We start from the raw sequence: 18,383 nt of genomic DNA on the forward strand, positions 1-18,383 counted from the left end.
ATGTTAATCTATGGGTTTATCTTTCATGAGATAAAGCTTCAGCAGATACAGGGGCCATATCCAGACCAGGACCTCCGGAATGATTTGACAATCACTAATCATTGTCAATTAGTTAAATTGATAACAATTGTCCCATTGAGTAGAAAATAATCAGATCACTACAAAGTTACAGAAATCATTAGAGCATGACATGTGGTAAAACACAGTAATAAAGTTAGAATGAACACCATGTTTGTTTAGTGTTGTAGCAGCCAGCATTGGCTAATTAACACTGAACACAAAGTGCTACTGGAATGTCACCTATAGTCCTGACTGTCGTAATAGTCCTGATGGTTTAAGTCCCATCCAATAATTACAGACTTATGGAAAAATGATCATCAGACTGGACCAGCAGTGACAAACTCACCTTCACGTCTATTGAAGCATTAACCCTTAGGGGTCAACGAACGCGTTCTGTGGCATCTTCTCCTGATAACGCTGAAACGAACTTAAAGGTAACTAAAAACTACAGCTCCCATGAACACTTGCCCCGAGAACTTTCACAAACTTGTTTAATCTTTCGTCTCTTTTCACAACAGCAACACTCTGGTCAACAGTGATTTTTAAAAAGGTTTGTTGTATCTCTGCTGCTTAAATCTGTTTCCACTGTTCATCCCTCTGTCCTGCTGACATATGTCTGAACTAATACACATTAAATGAAAACAACTTAGTAGATGCTTTGACATTAGGGCTTTCAGGGTTGTGATGTTGTGTCTCTCAGACTATGCTGTGTTTTCCTTTACCCTAAGACACCTTAAACTGTTAGAGTTTAATCTGTGTTTGCACAGGGCGGCTCTCAGAGTGTCATCAGTAAAAATGTGACATTAATGTTAATTTAGGGTATGTCTGAAGAGGATGATGTATGCTGTGTCAACACTGTCACTTCGTAAATATCAGGTACAGCACTGGCTGATCATCCTGTGTCTTCAGACTGTCTGTCTTTACAGGTCGAGTTAAACATCTGCATCATCTGCACCATGAAGACTCTGATTCTGGCTGCTCTTCTTTGTGCCCTGTTGGCTCTGGACACAGCTTGTGAGTGTTACAGCATATTCTGCTTCTTTTCCTGATTTGACTGAAACAAATGAAAAATCTTCATACATTGACAGTTTGTGCATAAGAGGTGTAAAGTGGGTTAGAGCTCTCTGCTGTCTGACTGATTTCATTACTTTATATCAGAAGGTAATATAGTCGTCAGACACTCAGAATTCTTATTTTTCTGTCTTTGTCTTCAGGCCAGTGTCCATTCACTCCAACTTGTCCCTCTGGTTGGACTGAGTACTGTGGCCGTTGTTTTGTCTATGCTCCCAAAGCCTCAACGTGGGGTGATGCTCAGGTAATCCGAGTGATTTGGGTTTAAATTTGTTTTGACTCTGGGGTGCTTCGGTGAGCCTGTGGGTATTGAGGGACAGTGTGTGGGTTATGGTATGTGGGTGGAGGGGTCGTGCCTGAAAGAAAGCGAGACAGTGTGTGGATGTGAGTGAGCTGCCGTAGTCCGGAGAGGCCGTTTGATGGGTGGGGCTGCCCAAAAGTGGTTCTGCCCTTTTGAAAGTCTGTCCTACATTTTCAAATACATTTTACAGGATAGGGAAGAATGTGGCGAATCTCCACTGGCAACAAGCCTCCTCATTTTAATTGCACCTTAGGTCATCATGTACCTCACGCTCACCTCACCACACACAATACACAATGCTCTAAAGCCATTTCACCCAAGTGGTTGGCCCCTCACTGGCGGGGGGGCGAAGGGTCTCAGGGCTCACAGGGCCCCACTTATGTGTGGGTAGTGGGTCACCGGCTGGACTGGGATTTGCTTGTCTGGTCTTCTGGGGGTCTCGGTCCCAGGCTGTGTGTGATCTGTCTGTGATAGTTATCATTATAAGGATGTATTATATTATATTGTTATTATTATTAATATAATTGTTATCAATATTGTGCTGCACTGTTATCAGTGACAATAGTAATGTCTCACACTGTATTGCTGACATAAGCATTGATATTGTATATATTATAATATAATGAATATATTGTATATAATAATCTATATAATGTATTATATTATCACTCTCTCTCTGTTTATCCCTTCTGTCCCCCACCCCCTGACTTCTCCTGTAGCTGCTTCATTAAAATAATCTAGATCTACTCACCAAGAGGAGTTGGTTCAACACTGCACTGTCTGTTTATCTGTCCTGTAGAAAAACTGCCAGTCCATGGATGCAAACCTTGCATCTGTGCGCAATGCTGAGGAGTATGAGGCCATTAAGACCATGATAGCCAAGAGCAAAGGGACTGGATCAGCCTGGATTGGAGGCTCTGATGCACAACAGGTAAACTCTTCACCAACACACGTGGTCTGATAGACGCGTTCTCTATTGACTGAGGGTGTATTTATTCTTTAGAGTATTTTGTCTCATTCTGTTCTGTTTCCCAGGAGGGTTCCTGGTTCTGGATTAATGGAGACAACTTCAAATACACAAACTGGGCTCCTGGACAGCCTGACAACTTCGAAGGCGTTCAACACTGCCTGCAAATGAACTATGGAGGTAAGTCACCAACACGTCTACTGGTATAAAACCAGTTTGAACTCTGTTTGTTTATATAATAATGTCACCATGACCTCATTAGACAGTCTCAGGGTCTTGGTATGTAGCACTGACTGACTCACCTGTTGATGGTACTTACAGATGCAAAGCTCTGGGATGATCTGAACTGTAAGACTCCTCTCCCATCCATCTGTGCCAAGAACCTCTTCTGATCCCAGGTCTGATCCAGAGGCATGAAATCCCTGTGAAAAGCACACACACTGGTGGAGGTGTGTTTGTCTTTGCATACTCTCACATTTTGTGCCATCAGTCTCATAGAACCTGAATTCTACTGTATCTCATTTGACATCTTCTATCATATCCAGTATATATCATCTGTTTCTTTTCTATGGCTGTAACGCTACTGAAGGAAGGAAGAGACAAGTAACATAAACAGGAGCTGGACTGTCTCTGAGGTTTTATGCCTTTAATAAGAGCAGACTGAATGTGTTATGGAAAGAATGCTTTGAGCTCCACTTTATTCTGCAGTCTGACTCTTCTTTCTTGGCTCATGCCAAAATAAAAGTCTATCAGCATTGAAACCAGTTGGTCTGTGTTTTATGGCTCCTGTATTATGAAATTTCAAATCGCACCAGGTATAGCAAATAAATAAATAAATAAATAAATAAATAAAACTTTCCAACCTTATTTTTGAAGGACTTACTGGAAATTCCTGCCCCACAATATGAACTATAATTATAGACATTACAAGACTTATATTTTTTTTAACTGTAGTGTTGCACATAAAATTCATCCATCCATCTATACTTGTTTATTCCTAAATAGGGTCACGGGGATCTGCTGGAGCCTTTCCCTGATCTCTTAGTGCTGCCCCCATCTGGACGTCCTAGGTCAACTTTTTCAGAAGAGTTGTGGTTCTGGGTGGCAGGACTCAAATGATGTGCAGTATTTCAGGGGGGATCAGGCTCACAAATTAGCATGAACTGAATATATTATGGACAGAAATATGAAAAACATGTGACTGTTATTTAAGATACAAGAGGAGACAACTAAAGTGTCCAAACCTCATTCTGTCTCAGAACTACAGCTCATTACTGTGACACAAGCATTTTACTTACTGTCATACATTCCTCTGTGCATCCACCTGGGGGCGCTGTTCTCTACCATTCCTGAGGAGATCTGCTGTCATCTTTTCTTTGGCTTGACTTGAAACCTGATCAGTGACACCAGTGAGACCAAACAGCCCCATCAGTTACACTGACATCACTTTAGGTAAATGACTGGTTTATAGACAGACAGTCTGACCGGTTTTCAGTTTGGATTGGATTAGTTAGTGCTGCTAACACTGCAGGCCTGTTTGACTTAAGTCAACTTTCCTTAATTTGCAGCTTTTTCTCCTCTGAGGAATATTTATTATTTTAATACTTATTTACTTATTGGTGATTCACTGGGTGGCTCAAAGAGTGGCATCTGGGAAACTGTGAAATTGATTCAGGGCGTTGCTGAAGAACATTTATACTCAGCAAACAGCTTCACAAAATAAATATCAGTTAATCGAACTCCCTGATCATCTGGTGTCTTGTCTTTGACAGGCTGTCAGTCTTTACAGGTCTGTTCCCTACAGAGATATCAGCCTCATCTTTAACATCTGCATCATCTTCACCATGAAGACTCTGATTCTGGCTGCTCTTCTTTGTGCCCTGTTGGCTCTGACCTCAGCTCAGGGTGAGTATTACTACACTATATATTGTGTGTATATATGTTTATGGAATAGATATCCAGATGTTATAAATGTATATATTCTGTGGATCAAACCAAATGACTTCTGCGTTAAGTTTCCTAGAGCCCAACACAGATATGAAATGGATCAATATAATGTCTTTCCACCTGTTGTGTCTCTGGAAATGATGCTGACAGGATGTTCTACACAGAGCTGCACTGCCCAAATTCCAACCCAGTCTATTAGAGTTTGTGTTATTGGACTTTGACCACTTTGTTCATCAGAGTTAGATACAACATCCTGCACATTTCCTTCTCTCTGACTTACTTTAAGGCAAACTAAGGGCTTTGTACTTCTTCATACATTAAGACACATCAGAAATAAAACCTGATTATTTCCTTTATGGTCATTTCCCTGTTTTGTTACTTGCATCTTTCTCTTCGACCATATTTTCAAAGGGAAAATAGTCAGTTTTTAGTAGCTCAAAACAATGAAGGGAAATAAAGGGAGGTCCAAAATTATGAGAAACTTAACATTGTACATTTTGCTTATCTTAAGGAGTCTTTTTATGTGAGGTGCATGAGAGCTCTGAAAAAAATCGTTGCTTCACCTATGTTCCCAGAGCCATGTCCTGGGCTGATGCTCAGGTAATCAGAGTGATGTGGATTCAGTCCACAATGATTCTACACTGTTTATTTGGTCTGTGTTCACTTTAACACTGGCATCTATTCCTGCCTTGGTGTTTTCCTACTACTCAGCTCATTTTGCTTCTTTACTGACTCCACTGTCTGTTTATCTGCACTGTAGAAAAACTGCCGGTCCCTGGATGCAAACCTTGCATCTGTGCTTGATTCCAGAGAGGATAGACTGATTCAGAAAATGATTGGTGACGGTACAGCAGCATGGCTTGGAGGCACTGATGCAAAACAGGTAAACTGTTCATGAGGACAGTCTGACAGAAAAGTCCTCTGCTGATATAGGCTTTGTCCTAATGTTGTCCTTCATTTTATTCTATTCTGTTTTACAGGAAGGTAACTGGTCCTGGACTGATGGAACACCTTTCAGATACACAAACTGGGCTCCTGGACAACCTGACAACTGGCAGGGCAATGAGAACTGTCTGCACATAACTGCTGAAGGTAAATCACCAAAATGTCACTATAGTTAAACTATCTACATATTGATTAGACCATGGCCTCATTAGACAGTCTCAGGTCTCAGGTCTTGGTCTGTAGCACTGACTGACTCACATGTTGTTGATATTTACAGGGAAGATGTGGAACGATCTGAACTGTGACCAGCTTCTTCCATCCTTCTGTATCAAGAACCTGTTCTGATCCCAGGTCTGATCCAGAGGCATGAAATCCCTGTGAAAAGCACAAACACTGGTGGAGGTGTGTTTGTGCTTTGCATACTCTCACATTTTGTGCCATCAGTCTCATAGAACCTGAATTCTACTGTATCTCATTTGACATCTTCTATCATATCCAGTATATATCATCTGTTTCTTTTCTATGGCTGTAACGCTACTGAAGGAAGGAAGAGACAAGTAACATAAACAGGAGCTGGACTGTCTCTGAGGTTTTGTGCCTTTAATAAGAGCAGACTGAATGTGTTATGGAAAGAATGCTTTGAGCTCCACTTTATTCTGCAGTCTGACTCTTCTTTCTTGGCTCATGCCAAAATAAAAGTCTATCAGCATTGAAACCAGTTGGTCTGTGTTAATTATTTTCATGGGTCCTGTTTCCCCAAAGAACCTCATCTAGGGGGGAACCTTCTGCAACATTATGTCCCACAGTATGAACTCTTATTATTACTCTTACCAGGTTTTCATCACATCTGATGTTTATTTTGTTTGACCTCAGGCTATTTATTCCAGCCTGAGGTGGGAGGTGTGGCTTGTTTTACTGCACTGATCCCATCACTGACAGCTTCATCTTTAGGAATTCCTGTCCCAGCTTGTACAAGTGAAAAAATACACAGCACCCACATATGGGTCCCCTGATGCCTCTTTTGAATCTGATTTTAAAAAAACATCCTCGACACCTGATGGTACCTTTTTTAATTAATAATATCACACTTTTGGGTTTGCACAGATATGGTCATGAGTGTTGATTACAGATATGATCACAAAATTTAAAATTTGTGAAGAAGAGTCACGAAACAAATATTTAGATTCTTGGTTCTCCCTGCACATCTGTTGACTGCACAAAATGTTTATTGGTGTTTGAAACTTGTTATATTGTTTTATCTGAGCCCTGCACACGAGTGGTCGAACCATGGAGGTACTGAATAATAAAAAAATATGAGTTTTCACCAGCAGTAGGTAGAAGGTTGTCTCATAAAATGTGCTGGGTTCCAGTTGCAATCCTGATGAGGATGATGCTGATGTGAGTAAAAGACAAAATAGAAGATAAAATATTCTTTAAATCTATCAAACATGGATGCACTAGAATAAGTACAAGCTGATACAATATCTGTTCACTTCTGGTGTGTGTCTTTTATTTTGAAGATATTTCCTGTTCCTAGTGTGTTCCTTTCCTGTGTTAACTTTATCTTGTTAATATTTGATTGTTTTCAGCTTTGTCTAGTTTGGTGTCCTAGGTTTTTGTACTTTGTGCTGTCTTCTGGTGGATATGTATGGAGTAGGGGTGCCCAATCCTGGTCCTCGAGGACCACTGTCCTGCTTGTCCTGAACACCTGATCTGGAAAACAAGCAGGACCAGGATTGGGCACCCCTGGTATGGAGCTTCCTCACTGTGTTTTGTGTGTACTCGTGGACTATGACTGTGTGATCCCCGTTTGTGTTTTTGTTATTACACAGTTTTGGTGTCTGCTGTCTTGTCTGCATTTAGGTCCTTGCTTCATCTTAGTTCGAAGTGGAAAAAACAATTTCTAACTTTTTGACGAATCTGACATTTTACAGATACATGCAGATGTTTAAGTGAACCATCTAAATCTTAAGCATCAAGGTGAGATGATAGAGAAATAGGAACAGCTGGCTGTGATAGTAATACTGGTTAAATAATGTTGTTCTGTTGTTCTGCTGCTTCGTCTCCTTGGTCCCAGCAGGAAACAGGATTCAGCAGTTCACTGGGAGCAGCACAGACTCTCTCCTTTCAGCTTGAGCCTGAACTGCAGAACGAGCAGAGACCAGGTCAGTGTCCTGTCGTCAGTTCATTTCTTTTTAACTAAGATTTAAACATATAATAGTAACGTATAAACAGCCTCTCCCTGCCACGTATGTCAGAGTTTCCGGCCTTTACAGGTTATTGTTCTCAGTGCTGCACGTGTGATTCTCATTAGAGCTGCATTTGAAACAGACAAGGAGACTTAGTGACTACTATTGGAATTAAACTATGAATACGGCTACTTGTTTGGAGAGAGATTATAATAACATTCTTTCTCATAACTTTTTGATTATTTCATCTTTCACTTCAAGTCCTGCAAAGTTAAACAGCTTGAGAAAATGCTGAAAAACCCATTTTTGATTTTAGGTGCCAAGAATTCAGACAAACAGTAAATGATTTTACAGGCTACTGATCTTGTAGTGCCCCACATCACTGGTCTCGGGTGAAGCGGTCCAACACGTAGAATCATCAATACAAGGATCAATAGACGATATTATTGCAGGGACTTTTAGCAGTGGTCCTACCTTTAGCCTTCACGCAGTACAGGAATAGACACACGATGAAGATGATGATATAGAGGCTGACGAGGAGGACGATACAAATGTGCTTGGTCACCACCATGGATGGAGGATGAGTAGAGGGAGAACCCTGAGGTTTGACTGTGATGAAGACACAACAAATTCAATATGTTTGGATACATGAATGTTCACAGTGGGTCAAAGATCTTTATACTACACACCTAGACAGAGAAGGGGGTTATGGGTAACTGGATGTGCATTGCTCCCAAAGCTCAGCAATGCATCATGTATATCAGGCAAACTGATTGGTTGTTTCATCTTCTGTCAGAAACTGTGCTGGGCTCAGATGCAGTTTACATATCTCTGGGTCCTTACAGAGGACAGGACTGGGGTTAGTCTTGTGATCCAGCATCCGGTTCTCCTTTATAGATCAATGGATCTTCTACATAAGGAGTTCTGGATGTTGCCTCAGAGGAAATGCTAACTTACTGAAACCACTGGACACTGGACAATTCCCTTACTTTATCTTCTGAATTGTTGTTACTGCCATGGGATCTAAGCAACTTGTTAAAGGTCTAATGTTAAAAAAGAACTTCACCTGCTTCTGATCCCAAACCCAGGTCCCAAGAAGCCTCATCCTAGCTCTTAGAACTCTTGGAAGAATTTCTCATTTTCACTGAGCTCTAAGACTGAGTTCTAGGAACTACCCCACTGCGGAATGGACTCAAGAACTACAAACCTTAAGGGCCTTTGTTCTGTTCGCATTCACACTACCAGTAGGAAAATTTAAATAACATAAGTTGGCTGCGGCCTGGGCGGTGGCGGAGGCAAACACTCGGGTATAGGAGGAGTTCGGTGAGGCCATGGAGAAGGACTTTCGGTTGGCCTCGAGGAAATTCTGGCAAACTATCCGGTGCCTCAGGAGGGGGAAACAGTGCTATGCCAACACTGTTTACAGTGGAGGCGGGGAGCTGCTGACCTCAACTGGGGATATTGTTGGACGGTGGAAGGAATACTTTGAGGATCTCCTCAACCCCACCAACGAGTCTTCCATAGAGGAAGCAGAGGCTGGGAGGTCAAGGGCTGATCCATCCATTACTCAAGCTGTCACTAAGATAGTTCAGCAAGGCACCGGGGGTGGATGAGATCCGCCCTGAGTTTAAGTATCTTGGGGTCTTGTTCACGAGTGAGGGAAGGATGGAGTGTGCGACTGATAGACGGATCGGTGCATTGGCAGCAGAAATGCGGTTGATGTACTGATCCGTTGCGGTGAAGAGGGAGGTGTTCTGGGCATGTCGCACCAGGAAAAGGCCCTGAGGAAGACCCGGGACACGCTGGAAGGACTGTGCCATTCGCCAATTACAAATCGCACCAGGCATAGCAAATAAATAAATAAATAAATGAAGCTTTCCAACATTATTTTTGAAGGACTTACTGGAAATACCTGCCCCACAATATGAACTATAATTATAAAGGCAAAGGCAAATTTATTTGTATAGCACCTTTCATACACTACGCAATTCAAAGTGCTTTACAAGGCATACAATTACATTAAAAGCATTGAAAAGAGCATTTAAAAATAAAGACATTTAACATAAAATAAATTTAAATCAAGTAAAGTAAATTAATATAAAACATAAAAGCACATTAAGAAAACAAAGATAACAATTATTCGAAGGCAGCAGTAAACAACAGAGTTTTCAGTCCAGATTTGAATGAGCTGACAGTTTGAGCAGACCTCAGGTGTTCAGGAAGTTTGTTCCACAATTGAGGAGCATAGTGACTAAATGCTGCTTCACTTTGTTTGGTTCTGGTTCTGGGAACACACAATAGACCTGTCCCAGATGACCTGAGTGGTCTGGAAACCTCATAGGGAACCAATATATCTTGGATATATTTTGGTCCACAACCATTTAGTGCTTTATAAACTAGCAATAAGATTTTAAAATCTATCCTTTGACTAACGGGAAGCCAGTGTAGTGATCTGAGAACTGGTGTGATATGGTCCAGTATCTTGGTGTTTGTAAGGACTCTGGCAGCAGCATTCTGGATTAGCTGCAGCTGCCTGATTGACTTTTTGCTAAGACCTGTGAACAAGCCATTACAATAATCTAACCTACTGAAGATAAATGCGTGAACAAGTTTTTCTGCATCTTGTGTAGACAGAAAACCTTTTATTCTAGCAATGTTTTTCAGGTGGTAATAGGAAGATTTAGTGATGGATTTTATGTGGTTGTTAAAATTCAGGTCTGAGTCAATGATTACACCAATGTTTCTGGCTTGATTTGTAGCTTTCAATGACATGGAGTCAAGGTGAGCAATGACCTTTGACCTTTCATTTTTGGGGCCAAAAACAATCACTTCTGTCTTGTCTGTATTAAGCTGGAGAAAATTCTGGCACATCCATTCTTTGACTTGATTAATACACTCACATAATGAAATTAGAGGACTATAATCATGAGGTGATACTGATATATAAAGTTGGGTGTCATCTGCATAGGTATGGTAGTCAATGTTGTAGTATTCCATAATCTGAGCAAGGGGCAGCATGTAGATATTGAATAAGAGAGGACCAAGAATAGACCCTTGAGGAACCCCACATTTCATTTTTGTTCGCTCAGACTCATAGTTACCAAGTGAGACAAAATAGTCTCTATCTTGTAAGTAAGATTTTAGCCAATTTAACACTGAGCCAGTAACTCCCACCCAAGCTTCTAGTCTATGAAGCAGCACATCATGATCAACTGTGTCAAATGCAGCACTGAGATCCAGTAGTACTAAAACAGAGGTTTTGGATTCATCATTATTTAAATGTAAATCATTTAAAATTTTAATAAGTGCAGTCTCAGTGCTGTGGTGTGTGCGAAATCCAGACTGAAGTGCATTAAAAAGATTGTTTTGCACCATAAATCTGTGAATTTGTTGAGAAACTACTTTTTCAATTATTTTTCCCAGAAATGGAAGATTTGATATTGGCCTGTAGTTACTTACTGCTGAAGCATCTAGATTAGGCTTTTTAAGAAGTGGTTTTATAACAGCAGTTTTTAAGGCCTGGGGAAACTGCCCTGACTGAAGAGAACTATTGACAATCTGCAATACATCTGGAGCTAAGCTGTTAAAAACATTTTTAAAAAAATTTGTTGGTAAAATATCAAGGCAGCATGATGTAGATTTTAATTGTAGAAGCGTTTCTGCCAGAGCTCTGTGATCAAGGAGATCAAAATGTTCTAGATTCACTGGAGAACAAGGAGGCAGAGGTGATATTGTCGTGTTCCTAGGACTGCAGCTAGAGATAGTTTGTCTTATCTTTAATATTTTGTCTGTGAAAAAGGCTGCAAAATCATTGCATGACTTTTTTGACAGTAGTTCAGAAGGAAGAGAGGGTGCTGGGTTTGTGAGTCTGTCTACAACAGAAAACAATGTGCGGGCATTATTGCTGTTTCCATTGATAACCTCTGAGAAAAATGATTGCCTTGCATTTTTTTAATTATAGACATTACAAGACTTATATTTTTATTAACTGTAGTGTTGCACATAAAATTCATCCATCCATCTATACCTGTTTATTCCTAAATAGTGTCACAGGGATCTGCTGGAGCCTTTCCCTGATCTCTTAGTGCTGCCCCCATCTGGACGTCCTAGGTCAACTTTTTCAGAATAGTTGTGGTTCTGGGTGGCAGGACTCAAATGATGTGCAGTATTTCAGGGGGGATCAGGCTCACAAATTAGCATGAACTGAATATATTATGGACAGAAATATGAAAAACATGTGACTGTTATTTAAGATACAAGAGGAGACAACTAAAGTGTCCAAACCTCATTCTGTCTCAGAACTACAGCTCATTACTGTGACACAAGCATTTTACTTACTGTCATACATTCCTCTGTGCATCCACCTGGGGGCGCTGTTCTCTACTATTCCTGAGGAGATCTGCTGTTTAATGTGATGACTGATCAGACACACAGACACTTCGTACTGTTTATACAAGGAGCAGTGTGACAACAGAAACAATTTCACTTCAGTTCAACTCAATTTGTATAGCACCAATAAAAGCATCTCAAGGCACTTTACATAGAAACCCTACAAATCCTTGTGAGCAGCACTTGGCGACAGTGGAGGGGAAAAACTCCCCTTAAAAGTAGAAACCTGCAGCAGACCCTGGCTCACTTTGGGTCATCTGCCTCGTTCTTACATTCAAATTATTCAAATTCACTATAAGATGAAAACATGCCCTAAGCCTGAGCTCATGTACAGGAGAGTGCCATCAGTTGTGTTTGTCTTTTGTTACTGAACTAAAATGTAGAATTTGGTGAAGGAGCAAAATAGTCAGACACCGAAATTAATGTTTGAAAGAGACTGACTTTTGTTTTCTCTATGTTATTACTCCTGTTGACTCGTGTGATATAAGTAAAACAGGCAAACAGTCCATCTTTGTAATCTGAGGCTGTATTGAATGTGTGAGCACATCATATGCAGCTGCATAATAACACACCGCTATCTTCCTCCGGAGAAGGGGTGTGATCAGGTGGAGAGAGACCCCGTGATCACATATGATAGTGATACTTCACTAGAACAACAGAAGTTGTATTAAGCAATGACTGAAAAGTATTGTTAACACACTATTGTGGGCTGTGAACAGATGAATAAAGCTTATTGCACAATAACAAAATCTGTATTGTTGTATTAAATAAACAATGAAACAAAATGTGCCTTTCAGCTTCATATCAAACATGTCAGTCCATGTATTTGGGGTTAGGGTTAATAGTGCGTCCAGATTGGGTCACATAAGGACTGGCTCTCAATTGTGTGCGTGTGTGAGAAGTTCCTTGGCCTGTGGTTGTTTGAATGAGTACTTCAGGTATCTTTGGAACTGGATCATTCACTTTTGTTGGAGCACAGATTACCTGATAGCCATCATCATCATCATCATCATCCTGACCTGGCCTTGGCACTTCCACAGAGAGGAGATGTCTACGGTTTCTCCTACACTCCTTTCCTCCCGACAGGACAATGTAAGATCTTGGTTCACTGCAGACTTCTTGCACAATTCCTTTGCTGTCATAACCACGAGGGGTTTGCATCCTCACTACTTGACCTTTTGAGAATGTGCTCAGTTTGCTAAATCTGAGGCTTTATTGAACGTGTAAGTACATCATACGACAGGAAGAGAGAGACCCCGTGATCACGTACGATAGTGATATCACACGTATTGCTGTACTACAACTCTGAGCTAACCGGTATGCTAACAGCTAGCTAAGCTAACTGGTATGCTATAAAATGAGTTGAGTCTGGAAATAGGAAGTAGTACAAGACAAAAAACATTTGATTCTGCAAAATGGTTCCTTCATGGCATGCACTATGTATTTACTTTGTTGTGTTTTATTTTTTATTCGAAACAGTATTTTAATTTTTCTTCCATTAATGTAAATCTGAGACTGGAATTGAAATTTGTAGATGACAGTTTCATGATACTTCACACTGCTCTGAGATTCTGTTGCTGTGTCCTCTAATGAAATTATTTCAGAACAACCAATAAACAGTTTTCACTGACCTTCTTGTTTGTCTTAGAGCCACATCAGCTGAGACACGTCTACATGTTTCTGCAGCTCCTATGTTCATATTCAGCTAAATACCAACAGTTCTGAAGGAACCTGGTCTGTGCTTTAACAACACACTCAGGAAAAGCTTGTTCATCAACATGTCTGGCTGCATCAGGAAAATGTTCACTATCAACATTTGTTTTCTGCCAAATTATCCAGTGTAGAAACACAGCTGGTCAGCTGCTACTCCAGATGTCACAGGCTCACCACTGACCACTGGGGGGAAGAGTCCTCTACTAAACCTCATGGTGATCCATCCTGGTTCAGCTAATAAGTGCAGTCTCAGTGCTGTGGTGTGTGCGAAATCCAGACTGAAGTGCATTAAAAAGATTGTTTTGCACCATAAATCTGTGAATTTGTTGAGAAACTACTTTTTCAATTATTTTTCCCAGAAATGGAAGATTGATATTGGCCTGTAGTTACTTACTGCTGAAGCATCTAGATTAGGCTTTTTAAGAAGTGGTTTTATAACAGCAGTTTTTAAGGCCTGGGGGAAACTGCCCTGACTGAAGAGAAACTATTGACAATCTGCAATACATCTGGAGCTAAGCTGTTAAAAACATTTTTAAAAAAATTTGTTGGTAAAATATCAAGGCAGCATGATGTAGATTTTAATTGTAGAAGCGTTTCTGCCAGAGCTCTGTGATCAAGGAGATCAAAATGTTCTAGATTCACTGGAGAACAAGGAGGCAGAGGTGATATTGTCGTGTTCCTAGGACTGCAGCTAGAGATAGTTTGTCTTATCTTTAATATTTTGTCTGTGAAAAAGGCTGCAAAATCATTGCATGACTTTTTGACAGTAGTTCAGAAGGAAGAGAGGGTGCTGGGTTTGTGAGTCTGTCTACAACAGAAAACAATGTGCGGGCATTATTGCTGTTTCCATTGATAACCTCTGAGAAAAATGATTGCCTTGCATTTTTTTAATTATAGACATTACAAGACTTATATTTTTATTAACTGTAGTGTTGCACATAAAATTCATCCATCCATCTATACCTGTTTATTCCTAAATAGTGTCACAGGGATCTGCTGGAGCCTTTCCCTGATCTCTTAGTGCTGCCCCCATCTGGACGTCCTAGGTCAACTTTTTCAGAATAGTTGTGGTTCTGGGTGCAGGACTCAAATTGATGTGCAGTATTTCAGGGGGGATCAGGCTCACAAATTAGCATGAACTGAATATATTATGGACAGAAATATGAAAAACATGTGACTGTTATTTAAGATACAAGAGGAGACAACTAAAGTGTCCAAACCTCATTCTGTCTCAGAACTACAGCTCATTACTGTGACACAAGCATTTTACTTACTGTCATACATTCCTCTGTGCATCCACCTGGGGCGCTTCGTTCTCTACTATTCTGAGAGATCTGCTGTTTAATGTGATGACTGATCAGACACACAGACACTCGTACTGTTTATACAAGGAGCAGTGTGACAACAAGAAACAATTTCACTTCAGTTCAACTCAATTTGTATAGACCAATTAAAAGCATCTCAAGGCACTTTACATAGAAAACCCTACAAATCCTTGTGAGCAGCACTTGGCGACAGTGGAGGGGAAAAACTCCCCTTAAAAGTAGAAACCTGCAGCAGACCCTGGCTCACTTTGGGTCATCTGCCTCGTTCTTACATTCAAATTATTCAAATTCACTATAAGATGAAAACATGCCCTAAGCCTGAGCTCATGTACAGGAGAGTGCCATCAGTTGTGTTTGTCTTTTGTTACTGAACTAAAATGTAGATTTGGTGAAGGAGCAAAATAGTCAGACACCGAAATTAATGTTTGAAAGAGACTGACTTTTGTTTTCTCTATGTTATTACTCCTGTTGACTCGTGTGATATAAGTAAAACAGGCCAAACAGTCCATCTTTGTAATCTGAGGCTGTATTGAATGTGTGAGCACATCATATGCAGCTGCATAATAACACACCGCTATCTTCCTCCGGAGAAGGGGTGTGATCAGGTGAGAGAGACCCCGTGATCACATATGATAGTGATACTTCACTAGAACAACAGAAGTGTATTAAGCAATGACTGAAAAGTATTGTTAACACACTATTGTGGGCTGTGAACAGATGAATAAAGCTTATTGCACAATAACAAAATCTGTATTGTTGTATTAAATAAAACAATGAAACAAAATGTGCCTTTCAGCTTCATATCAAACATGTCAGTCCATGTATTTGGGGTTAGGGTTAATAGTGCGTCCAGATTGGGTCACATAAGGACTGGCTCTCAATTGTGTGCGTTGTGTGAGAAGTTCCTTGGCCTGTGGTTGTTTGAATGAGTACTTCAGGTATCTTTGGAACTGGATCATTCACTTTTGTTGGAGCACAGATTACCTGATAGCCATCATCATCATCATCATCATCCTGACCTGGCCTTGGCACTTCCACAGAGAGGAGATGTCTACGGTTTCTCCTACACTCCTTTCTCCCGACAGGACAATGTAAGATCTTGGTTCACTGCAGACTTCTTGCACAATTCCTTTGCTGTCATAACCACGAGGGTTTGCATCCTCACTACTTGACCTTTTGAGATGTGCTCAGTTTGCTAAATCTGAGGCTTTATTGAACGTGTAAGTACATCATACGACAGGAAGAGAGAGACCCCGTGATCACGTACGATAGTGATATCACACGTATTGCTGTACTACAACTCTGAGCTAACCGGTATGCTAACAGCTAGCTAAGCTAACTGGTATGCTATAAAATGAGTTGAGTCTGGAAATAGGAAGTAGTACAAGACAAAAAAACATTTGATCTGCAAAATGGTTCCTTCATGGCATTGCACTATGTATTTACTTTGTTGTGTTTTATTTTTTATTCGAAACAGTATTTTAATTTTTCTTCCATTAATGTAAATCTGAGACTGGAATTGAAATTTGTAGAGACAGTTTCATGATACTTCACACTGCTCTGAGATTCTGTTGCTGTGTCCTCTAATGAATTATTTCAGAACAACCATATAAACAGTTTTCACTGACCTTCTTGTTTGTCTTAGAGCCCATCCAGCTGAGACACGTCTACATGTTTCTGCAGCTCCTATGTTCATATTCAGCTAAATACCAACAGTCTGAAGGAACTGGTCTGTGCTTAACAACACACTCAGGAAAAGCTTGTTCATCAACATGTCTGGCTGCATCAGGAAATGTTCACTATCAACATTTGTTTTCTGCCAAATTATCCAGTGTAGAAACACAGCTGGTCAGCTGCTACTCCAGATGTCACAGGCTCACCACTGCCACTGGGGGAAAGAGTCCTCTACTAAACCTCATGGTGATCCATCCTGGTTCAGCTTGGCCCCAAGTGAGAGACCCACAGAGCTGTACCCCACTAGCCTGCCTAAACACTGAGAACTCAGCCACACTAACACAGACGCCTTCATTCAGCACATCAATACTGTCTGAAACTCTTAGGGATCCTGGATTCTCAGTCTTCATGTGTCCAGTTATTCCTGATTTGCTTCCACTGTGTATTTTCCTTTTAGCCAATCAGAACTCAGATCTGTTATCAGGTGTTTGTTGCTATGTGTCATGGTGGTCTTATATCGTATCGGGCCAGCAGGGGGCCAAGGGCTCAGCTCATCCTGATCCACTGATACAGGTGCTTCATATTTCAAGTGTTCAAAGGCAGCTACACCTTGGCACCACTGTCAGACTGGAAAATAACTAGCAGCTCACTAATGTCTGACACCTGACAGTCCATCTTTCTTTGGCTTGACTTGAAACCTGATCAGTGACACCAGTGAGACCAAAACAGCCCCATCAGTTACACTGACATCACTTTAGGTAAATGACTGGTTTATACACAGACAGTCTGACCTGTTTTCAGTTTGGATTGGATTAGTTAGTGCTGCCTAACACTGCAGGCCTGTTTGACTTAAGTCAACTTTCCTTAATTTTCATTTTTTCTCCTCTGGGGAATATTTATTATTTTAATACTTATTTACTTATTGGTGCTTCACTGGGTGGCTCAAAGAGCGGCATCTGGGAAACTGTGAAATTGATTCAGGGCGTTGCTGAAGAACATTTATGCTCAGCAAACAGCCTCACAAAATAAATATCAGTGAATCGAACTCCCTGATCATCTGGTGTCTTGTCTTTGACAGGCTGTCAGTCTTTACAGGTCTGTTCCCTACAGAGATATCAGCCTCATCTTTAACATCTGCATCATCTTCACCATGAAGACTCTGATTCTGGCTGCTCTTCTTTGTGCCCTGTTGGCTCTGGACACAGCTCAGGGTGAGTATTACTACACTATATATTGTGTGTATATATGTTTATGGAATAGATATCCAGATATTATAAATGTATATATTCTGTGGATCAAACCAAATGACTTCTGTCATTGAAACGAATGACAAACCTTCATACACTGACAGTTTGTTTATAAGAGCTGTAACATGGAGTTAGTGCTCTCTGCTGTCTGACTGACTCCATTACATTATATCAGAACTTTTTAGAAAAAATAACATTTGTCCATACATCAAATATTTCAATGAGGTCAGGAGAAGGAATGTAGAAAAAAATTTACATTTTATAGTCAACGAAATCATTTTTTTATTTTACAACCCATAAACACCATCCATCCATATCTATACCCACTTATTCCTTTAACCAGGGTCAAGGGGATCTGCTGGAGCCTATCCCAGCTCTCTTTCCAGAAAAGTGGTTCAACTGTATCAGACACTCAACATTATTCATTTTCTTTCTTTGACTTCAGGCCAGTGTCCATTCAGACCAAAATGTCCCTCTGGTTGGATTGAGTTCTGTGATCGTTGCTACACCTATGCTCCCAAATATACATCTTGGGATGATGCTCAGGTAATCAGA

The 18,383-nt window shown here is 40.6% G+C and overlaps 2 protein-coding genes across 3 annotated transcripts; both read left to right on the forward strand.

The window, feature by feature from the left end:
• Window positions 1-185: 185 nt before the first annotated feature.
• LOC113125399 (ladderlectin-like) lies at window positions 186-2,791 on the forward strand. Its single transcript, XM_026298815.1, has 5 exons — window positions 186-195; window positions 1,275-1,375; window positions 2,232-2,363; window positions 2,468-2,579; window positions 2,721-2,791. Exons 1-5 carry the CDS (start codon window positions 186-188, stop codon window positions 2,789-2,791), a joined length of 426 nt encoding a protein of 141 aa, XP_026154600.1.
• Window positions 2,792-4,091: 1,300 nt separating this feature from the next.
• Window positions 4,092-18,374, forward strand: LOC113141537 (ladderlectin-like). Of its 2 annotated transcripts, XM_026326016.2 has the most exons (5): window positions 4,113-4,304; window positions 4,858-4,946; window positions 5,107-5,229; window positions 5,327-5,438; window positions 5,569-5,742. In XM_026326016.2, exons 1-5 carry the CDS (start codon window positions 4,244-4,246, stop codon window positions 5,634-5,636), a joined length of 453 nt encoding a protein of 150 aa, XP_026181801.1. In that variant the 5' UTR covers window positions 4,113-4,243; the 3' UTR covers window positions 5,637-5,742. The 2 variants fall into 2 exon arrangements, 1 of the variants encoding a protein (XP_026181801.1); XR_003296751.1 differs by lacking the exons at window positions 4,858-4,946; window positions 5,107-5,229; window positions 5,327-5,438; window positions 5,569-5,742 and adding an exon at window positions 18,274-18,374 and having other exon boundaries at window positions 4,092-4,304.
• The last annotated feature ends 9 nt before the right edge of the window (window positions 18,375-18,383 follow it).

Source organism: Mastacembelus armatus, chromosome 18, assembly GCF_900324485.2.
Source record: "Mastacembelus armatus chromosome 18, fMasArm1.2, whole genome shotgun sequence".
Classification (NCBI taxonomy): Eukaryota; Metazoa; Chordata; class Actinopteri; order Synbranchiformes; family Mastacembelidae; genus Mastacembelus; species Mastacembelus armatus.